Source organism: Colias croceus, chromosome 17 (assembly GCF_905220415.1).
Source record: "Colias croceus chromosome 17, ilColCroc2.1".
NCBI lineage: Eukaryota > Metazoa > Arthropoda > Insecta > Lepidoptera > Pieridae > Colias > Colias croceus.
In genome coordinates this window covers 8,510,652-8,520,492 of record NC_059553.1, presented here as the reverse complement: position 1 = coordinate 8,520,492, position 9,841 = coordinate 8,510,652, and the positions used below count along the sequence as shown (strand labels likewise).

Here is a 9,841-nt window from a genome sequence, read left to right as displayed (position 1 = left end):
GACATGTTTTATCAAAATCGGTTCATCCATTTATTATACCTTTATATGGGTAAAAGTGGGAATGAAAATAAACGAATGTTGTCAAATATACCCAAGTGACATATCAAATAAAAGTGCATAACGGGTGAAGTACACTTAGTTATATTTTTATCCAATTCGGTTTATCCATTTATTATATTACAGCGGTAAAAGTGGGAATGAATAATGTGGTCAAATAATATACTCAAGCATGGGCGTAGCCACGGTGGGGCAGGGTGGGGCGCTTGCCCCACCCTGGCTTTGACCTGGAAGGAACCTAACCAAATCTAAAAATTGAATTATCCTTCGCAAGCGCGTTCGCATGCGCGTTCGCAGGCGCGTTCGCAGGCGCGTTCGCAGGCGCGTTCGCAGGCGCGTTCGCAGGCGCGTTCGCAGGCGCGTTCGCAGGCGCGTTCGCAGGCGCGTTCGCAGGCGCGTTCGCAGGCGCGTTCGCAGGCGCGTTCGCAGGCGCGTTCGCAGGCGCGTTCGCAGGCGCGTTCGCAGGCGCGTTCGCAGGCGCGTTCGCAGGCGCGTTCGCAGGCGCGTTCGCTGGCGCGTTCGCAGGCGCGTTCGCAGGCGCGTTCGCAGGCGCGTTCGCAGGCGCGTTCGCAGGCGCGTTCGCAGGCGCGTTCGCAGGCGAGTTCGCAGGCGCGTTCGCAGGCGCGTTCGCAGGCGCGTTCGCAGGCGCGTTCGCAGGCGCGTTCGCAGGCGCGTTCGCAGGCGCGTTCGCAGGCGCGTTCGCAGGCGCGTTCGCAGGCGCGTTCGCAGGCGCGTTCGCAGGCGCGTTCGCAGGCGCGTTCGCAGGCGCGTTCGCTGGCGCGTTCGCAGGCGCGTTCGCAGGCGCGTTCGCAGGCGCGTTCGCAGGCGCGTTCGCAGGCGCGTTCGCAGGCGCGTTCGCAGGCGCGTTCGCAGGCGCGTTCGCAGGCGCGTTCGCAAGCGAGTTCGCAAGCGCGTTCGCAAGCGCGTTCGCAAGCGCGTTCGCAAGCGCGTTCGCAAGCGCGTTCGCAAGCGCGTTCGCAAATGTCCTCGCAAATGTCCTCGCAAATGCCCTCGCAAATGCCCTCGCAAATGCCCTCGCAAATGCCCTCGCAAATGCCTTCGCAAATGCCCTCGCAAATGCCCTCGCAAATGCCTTCGCAAATGCCTTCGCAAATGCCTTCGCAAATGCCTTCGCAAATGCCTTCGCAAATGTCCTCGCAAATGCCCTCGCAAATGCCTTCGCAAATGCCCTCGCAAATGCCCTCGCAAATGTCCTCGCAAATGCCCTCGCAAATGCCCTCGCAAATGCCCTCGCAAATGCCCTCGCAAATGCCCTCGCAAATGCCTTCGCAAATGCCCTCGCAAATGCCCTCGCAAATGCCTTCGCAAATGCCTTCGCAAATGCCTTCGCAAATGCCTTCGCAAATGCCTTCGCAAATGTCCTCGCAAATGCCCTCGCAAATGCCTTCGCAAATGCCTTCGCAAATGCCTTCGCAAATGCCTTCGCAAATGCCTTCGCAAATGCCTTCGCAAATGCCTTCGCAAATGCCTTCGCAAATGCCTTCGCAAATGCCTTCGCAAATGCCTTCGCAATTGCCTTCGCAAATGCCTTCGCAAATGCCTTCGCAAATGCCGGCGGCACAGCCGCTGGCCGTGCCACCGGCATTTGAGGTTCGAAGACCTGGATATGACTTTGGGATTTTGACAGTTGCTAGTTACATATTATTTTTTTATTGTTGCCCCACCTTGAGCCCATGGCTAGCTACGCCCATGTACTCAAGCGGTGTATAAATTGACGAATTCGCGGGATTCACTTAAACACTCAACACTTTAAATTACTTTATTTTTACTTTAACACAATATTACACAAGTTACACAAGTTACACAAGTTACACAAGATACACAAGATACACAAGGCAGATAATTGACATGAAATTTCTTATACGTATTCAACAAAACATTTCGCTAGTGCGATGCAAAAGTAAAGTGTCGCCATCTATTGGTAACTTATGAAACTAATTGTCGTAACTTGACATATTGTAACATAATTAGACATTCCGCCCACCAAGGACTAGTCCGGAACAAAAAAACAACTAAAATATACCTCTAAACAAAACAAAAAATAACTAAACAAAACGTTACCGCCCACCGTGATACATTAACGTAGTGGCGTTAAACTCATACACAAACAAATACATATTAGCACACTTCAATCAACTGACCTTCCTTAAATTGAACAACTTTATAAGATAATCTTCTATTAACTAATCCTTTTATTTAGGCAAAATACTAATTTTACTTAACGGTCGTTTTAAATATCCATTCTTACACTTAATTGTTACAACACGAGTTATATTATCTGATCCAATATGTTTGTTTACAATTTTTCCTAAAATCCATTTAGAAGGTGGAACGTTATCATCTCTAATTATACAAATATCATTAATATTAGGTTCTTCTAATTTCGAATTCCATTTATACCTCTGATTTAAAGTAACCAAATATTCTTTAGACCATCTACGCCAAAAATTATTAACCATTTTTTGAATAACATTCCATCTTTCTAATTTATTTACATTACAATCATCATAATTACGATCACTTATATTTATAACCGGTTCACCTATTAAAAAATGACCTGGGGTCAGTGGGAGAGGGTCATCTGCGTCACTACTAATAACAGAAATTGGCCTAGAATTAAGACATGCTTCGATCTGTGATAGTACTGTAGCTAATTCCTCATACGTTAAAATGCTGTCACCTATGACCCGTTTCAAATGGTTCTTAGCACAACGCACTCCGGCCTCCCATATCCCTCCAAAATTAGGTGATTGCGGCGGTATAAAATGCCACGTCGTAAATTCCAATGTAAGAAGTTCCGCAATTTCATTAGGTAAACTGGATTTAGCAGAGTCAAACATTTCTCGTAAATGTTTGTCCGCACCAACAAAGTTTGTGCCATTATCACTGAACAAATCCTGGCAACGTCCACGTCTAGACGTGAAGCGTCTAAAAGCGGCGATAAATCCCTTAGCGGTTAAATCTGTTACAGCCTCAATGTGTATAGCCCTTGTGACCATACAGACGAAAAGACAAATGTAGCCTTTATAAGACTTTGCCCCTCGACCTGGAGAAAACTTAATATTGACTGGGCCTGCATAATCAACACCGGTTGCCGTAAATGGCTTGCAAGGCTTCAGTCTAGTATCTGGAAGCTGTCCCATTAACTGCACTCTCGATGCTTTCGAATATCGTAAGCACGTGAGGCACTTCCTATAATGTTGTTTTACTAGATCCCTACAGCGTACTATCCAATATTTTGTCCGAATGTAATTTATCATGATTTGCGGTCCACCGTGCAAAGTTTTTTCGTGAGCATCCGATATTAACAACTGGGTAAGATGAGACTTAGCTGGCATAATTATCGGGTGCTTCGTGTTATGGTTTGCGTGAGCCTTATCAATCCGACCACCGACTCTTAATATTCCATTTCGATCTAAAATGGGACAAAGAGTACGAAGGGGACTTCTCTTCGGTATATCCTTTTTATTCTCTAAAACCTTGATCTCTTCTTCAAACGCAATCCCTTGAACCTGTTTAATACATTTTTCTAATGTTTCATTCATTTCATTTACTGTTACAAACTTCGGTAAAATTTTCCTTTCTTCCTTCTTCAGTAATATTCTTCGACAATAAGAAATAACCTTTAGCATTTTAGTCAAATTAGAAAATTTTAACCATTCAAAATCTTCACATTTATCTTGTTTTACTATTAATGATACTTGTCTTCTTTCTTCATCTGTATCTACTATCTCTGGATTTTTCATTTCAATATTTCTGTTCTTCAACCATTCCGGTCCGTACCACCATAGTGAATGTGAAAGTAATTCTGTTGGAGTCAAACCTCTAGATGCACAATCAGAAGGATTGGCTTCGGTAGAAACATGACCCCATTGATCATAATCCATAATAGTTAAAATCTCTGATACCCGATTGCTTACGAATGTTGTCCATTTGCTTGCACCGCCCTTCAGCCATGCCAAAACGATTGTAGAATCAGTCCATCCGTAAATGTTATCTTTGCATACCTTCATCACTTGAGATACTTCGTTCACAAGTTTCGCAGCAAGCACAGCCCCACATAACTCTAAACGAGGTATAGAAACTTCCTTCTCTATAGGTGCTACTTTTGTTTTAGCTGATACTAACCTGACATGTATAGATTCATCGTGATTGATGACTCTCATAAAAACTGCAGCAGCATAAGCAGATCTTGATGCGTCTGAGAAGACATGTAGTTCAACATGACTTTGACTAGTGCAACAAATCCACCTTGGTATTTCTACTCGTTGAATTTCCTTGCATTGCTGTCGTATGTTAAGCCAAATTTCGTTCAAATCTTCAGGTAATGCATCATCCCAATCTAAATGCGCCTTCCATATTTTTTGAATAAATAATTTAGCAACAATGATTACTGGTGCAATCCAACCCATTGGATCAAACATTTGAGCAATATTAGATAAAACTTGTCTTTTCGTGATTGGAAATTTTATCTCCGGTAAATTGATTGAATAAACAAATCTATCTGAACTACGATTCCATGAAATTCCTAAAACTTTTACCATATTATCAACCTTAATTAGCATAGATTCTTCTTTTTCTTTATTATCTTCTCCAATATACTTTAATAATTCCTTACAATTAGAGCTCCATTTTTGAAGTGTAAATCCTCCAGATTTCATTAATTTATTCATTTCATTGTAAATAATTTTAGCTTCTTGTAATGTATCACAACCTGTCATTAGATCATCAATATAATAATCATTTTTAGTAATTTCTGATGCTACTGGAAATTTAAGTTTCTCATCTTCTGCCAAACGTTGTAAAGTTTTAACAGCAAGATATGGTGCACACGCGGTTCCAAATGTTAGAGTGAGCAATTTAAAATGTTTAATTGGTTGATCCGGTAAAGTTCTCCATAAAATTCTCTGAAAATTTGTCTGTCTTGGATTAATAAGTACTTGACGGTACATTTTGACAAGATCAGCCACTATACAAATGGGATGGGTTCTCCACCTCATTAATATATGTCTGAGATCTTGTTGGATTTTTGGTCCAATCATAAGATCATCATTTAATGACACATTATTTGTTCCCTTACTAGAAGCATTAAAAACTACACGAACCTTTGTCGTATCTTTATCCTCCCGTACAACAGCATGATGCGGAAGATAGACAGCCGTTGGATTATCTAAATCGTCTTCTTCGACTAAAGACATATGATTAAGAACTAAGTACTCTTCTACTACTCGTCTATATTCCTCATATAATTTAGGATTATTCTTAAGCCTTCTTTCTAAAGCGACTAATCTATTCTTAGCTATATCTATAGATTCTCCATACTGGCACTCAGGATCCTTATTTTTAAATGGCAATGTAACAACATACCTTCCACCTCGATTTCGTACAGTTGATTTTTCATACAGCTCTTCACACAATTGTTCCTCTCTTGTAAATTTCTTAACAATCATATCTGGCTCAGCTTCTAGTTCCCAAAAACGCTTCAAAAAATCATCGTCAGTTCTAACCTGTAAATGAAAACTTTTAGCCTTGTATTTATCTGAAAGTGAATCAGATACCTTACCCGATAAAACCCAACCAAAGGCCGTATTCTGCGCTATTAAATTTCCCTTGGGTTGTTTCATCATACCTGTTAATAAAATCTCAGCATAAACTTCTGCCCCTAATAAAACATCAATCTTACCTGGTGTTGCATAACCTGGGTCCGCTAATTCTACATTCTCGAGTTCGAGCCAATTCGGAGCATCTAATTTCACACATGGAAGCATAGACGTAAGTGAAGTTAATACATAAGCCTTAACATTAATAGAAAATTCTGAGTTATGACGCGATTTTAAACATAATGTTACAACATGTTTAATATGCATTTGACCATCTCCCAGACCTGATACCAAACCATTAACAGATGTACGTTTAAGACCGAGTAACTGAACAGTTGCTTCAGTTACAAATGACGCTTGCGAGCCTTGATCTAACAATGCTCGTACCATAAATAAGTTACCATTATTTGACTGAGCCTTAAGTAGTGTCGTAGCTAGCAGAACATGATAGCTTTTATGCTCTCTTTTGGCAAAATTTGCCACAATCTCTGATTCTACTAGCGTAGACGAAGTTTTATTCTCAATCCCATCATTTTCTTCTTGTGTCCTTTGAGTGTTTTCAATGAATCCTCTCTTCTCTAAATGCAACATAGTATTATGTCTACGTCCGCATTTCTTGCAACAAATTGACTGTCGACATTTACTTACAATATGTGTAGGTTGCAAACAATTAAAGCATAACCCCTTATTCTGTACGTGATTCCTTCGTTCTTCTACTGATTGCTTCTTAAACTGTGTGCATGCATTTATATAATGATTTTCACCACAAACTGAACATATATTATCGGTCTTCTTATTCTGTAGGATAGCTCCGTGAAAAGTACTTTTAACCAATTGCTTCTTTTGTGACGTCTCATGTCTTATAGGTTGTTTTCCCGAATCTATCATCTCCAAACTACGAAATCTCGCTTCCAAAAAATCCACCAACTGAGACCAAGTTGGCAATTCATCGGCACATGACGTGCTTATCTGATTCTCCCATAGTTTATGCGATTGTACATCAAGCTTTGAAACTACCAAATAAATCACAATTGCATCCCAAGTTGCTGTTGGTATTCCCATATTATTTAGCGCTTGTAATACTGATGTAGTTGTATCCAGAAGTTGCTTAATCGCTTGTGCAGATTCACTATTAATTTGTTTTTGTCCAAATAACTTTTTTAGAACAGCATTTAAATTATATCTTTTATTATTGTATCGTTTTGTTAATTGGTTCCAAGCCTCTTGGTAGTTTTTATCAACAGTAGGAAAATTTCGTAACAAATTCTCTGGTTCTCCCGAGATACTACTCTTTAAATAATGCATTTTTTGCACGGGTGATAATTTTTCATTATTGTGTATAAGCGACAAAAACATATCGTAAAATGTCTGCCACTCCTCATATTTTCCTGTAAATGTTGGTAAATGAATTCTCGGTAGCTTTACATCGTCACTAGTCATCGTATTCGATGTTGGTATCGGGTTATTGAACACTTCTTCAAGCTTCTCTTTTAGTTCCGTCACATGGTCTATGTATATCTCCTCAAACTTATTATAGTCGTCTTCTATAAAATATGGTAAAGATTCTATTTGCTCCGATGTTACTATTTGTATTAGCTCTGTATGATTTCGTTTGAATTCTAAATAAAAATCTTCCAAATTTTTTATTCTAGTTTCCAAATACTGCTTAGTGATTCTACCTTTCGGACTCTTCTTAAAGTTTATTTGTGCCTTTTCTAATCTCGACAACAAATCCGCTTGATTTTTAATTACTTTTGAAGCCATATTAAATTAAATATTAATAATATAGTTTTATAAATTTTAAAATTTTCAAAGTTTCAAAAATCTCCAAGTCTATAGAATAATTCAGAAATTTCTTCAAAGTCCATATAATAAATTCTCAGATTTTTCCAAGTCCTTAGAATAAAATCTCAAATATTTTCTAAGTCCATATAATAAACTATCAGATTTTTCCAAGTCCTTAGAATAAAATCTCCAATATTTTCTAAGTCCATATAATAAATTATGAAATTTTTACAAGTCCTTAGAATAAAATATCTTCAAATATTTTCTAAGTCCATATAATAAAATATGAAATTTTTACAAGTTCTACTTATCGGAAATTTTTCTAAGTCTTTCAAAGTCCAAAGTCCATCTTAGGTTTCGGCACCATGTATAAATTGACGAATTCGCGGGATTCACTTAAACACTCAACACTTTAAATTACTTTATTTTTACTTTAACACAATATTACACAAGTTACACAAGTTACACAAGATACACAAGATACACAAGGCAGATAATTGACATGAAATTTCTTATACGTATTCAACAAAACATTTCGCTAGTGCGATGCAAAAGTAAAGTGTCGCCATCTATTGGTAACTTATGAAACTAATTGTCGTAACTTGACATATTGTAACATAATTAGACAAGCGGCATATCAAAATATGAAAGGGCAACGTGTGAATTACAATAATTAGTCATATTTTATCGAAATCGGTTCATCCGTTTATTACATTTAGGGCTTTTTAGGGGTGACAGTGGGGATAAATAAACCAAATGGAGCATCAAACTACAGGATATGACGTGTACATATAGGTACAATTAGATATGGTTTACATCAAAATCGGTTCTGCCATTTACTAGGGATGGAAAGGGAAGGGTTGAAAGTCTGTGAAAGAAGAGGGGATATGGGAGTGAGAGGATAGCCACACCCTGGAAATTTTGAACTCTACTCAAAGCTACATAGGCCTGGCCCTTGACAATATTTTTTCCTAAGTATACCACTTCTTTTGCCACTGTGGTCCATTACAATTTGTGCACGGTTACGGCCCAACTTAAAAGATGTCAAGGAGCAACAAACTTATAGATATCAATATGATGTAGGAATGTAATATGGAGGTAGAGGTAGGTCTCGCTCACTTGAAAATATTACATGAAAATAAGAAACCGAAAGGAATAAATAATTATTTTACAAACTTCCCGACGATCTTTAAAATTAAGTACCATATATGTATTTTGATAATGAGGTATATTATGATGATGTTGGCATGGCAGCCCCGACGACTTTGTTTTTTTTTTATAAATATTTAAAATGGTATTTATTTTTAAAAATCTTCGGGAAGTTTGTGAAATTATTTATTCCTTTTTCTATGTATGCACTTTTTATTTAATTTTTATTGCACGGTCTAAACGGTTTAGTTACTACCTACAGGCGTGAGACAGGATTCAGGAAAGATCTGATTTGGATTTTGTGCTGGATTTGATAAAAACTGAGTATCGATTAAGCTGATCAGTTGCTGCACGATACATAGTTAAAAACATCCATACAAGGAAGGAAGGAAAAGAAATTTGCTCCCCTCCCCCCTGGTGCCTAAAAATAATATGACATAATTTAAAAGAAATTTTACGTAGAAAATTAATAAGGCATTTTTTTTTTTGTATTGTTTAGCTCAGTTTAGTAATAAATTTTACTTACAGTTCTTTTAATTATTTATGGTAGTCTGTGTTTACTCAATAATTTAAGATAAGTAGTAACTACTATGCAGTCACTATTCCACGCGGACGAAGTCGCGGGCACAGCTAGTTAAGTAATAAATAACTTGAGAACTTCCCCTTAACCAATGTGATAAATACATTTTTGTTCCAACACAGTTGGCAGATGAAGGTTTTATATTTATATAAACAATAAAGAATCGAGAAACTTGGAAGGCGGCCCAATTTATCCGATCAATACGGAAAATTGAATTTATTGAAGTGGCCAGCATTCACATCAATTATTATTTAGCAGAAATTGCTATTTTCCGCAATTTTAATCGAACTTATATACTTTAATACTTAATATTATAAAGCTGAAGAGTTTGTTTGTTTGTTTGAACGCGCTAATCTCGGGAACTACTGGTCCGATTTAAAAAATTATTTCGGTGTTAGAAAGCTCATTTATCGAGGAAGGTTATAGGCTATATTATATCATCACGCTACGACCAACAGGAGTGGAGCCACGGGGGTGAAACCGCGCGGAGCAGCTAGTAAACATTAAAATCGTAATTGATAAGGATGTTTTAATCGGTTTTTCATTTGAACTGATATTTGGTTTTTGATGACTGGTGAAATAATTACTCTGATTTATTCATAATTTTATGTAGATAGGTACTATTGCATATCGCATAGCTCCGCTATCC

The 9,841-nt window shown here is 38.4% G+C and overlaps 1 protein-coding gene across 1 annotated transcript; it reads right to left on the bottom strand.

Annotated features, from left to right (window-relative positions):
- Positions 1-2,270: 2,270 nt before the first annotated feature.
- Positions 2,271-6,269, bottom strand: LOC123699321. The gene has a single exon (XM_045646247.1). It carries the CDS (start codon positions 6,267-6,269, stop codon positions 2,271-2,273), a length of 3,999 nt encoding a protein of 1,332 aa, XP_045502203.1.
- Between the last annotated feature and the right edge of the window lie 3,572 nt (positions 6,270-9,841).

Bases quoted from the DNA above. Each gene is read 5' to 3' on its own strand.
- LOC123699321 (XM_045646247.1), bottom strand. From the start codon at position 6,269: ATGTTGCATTTAGAGAAGAGAGGATTCATTGAAAACACTCAAAGGACA.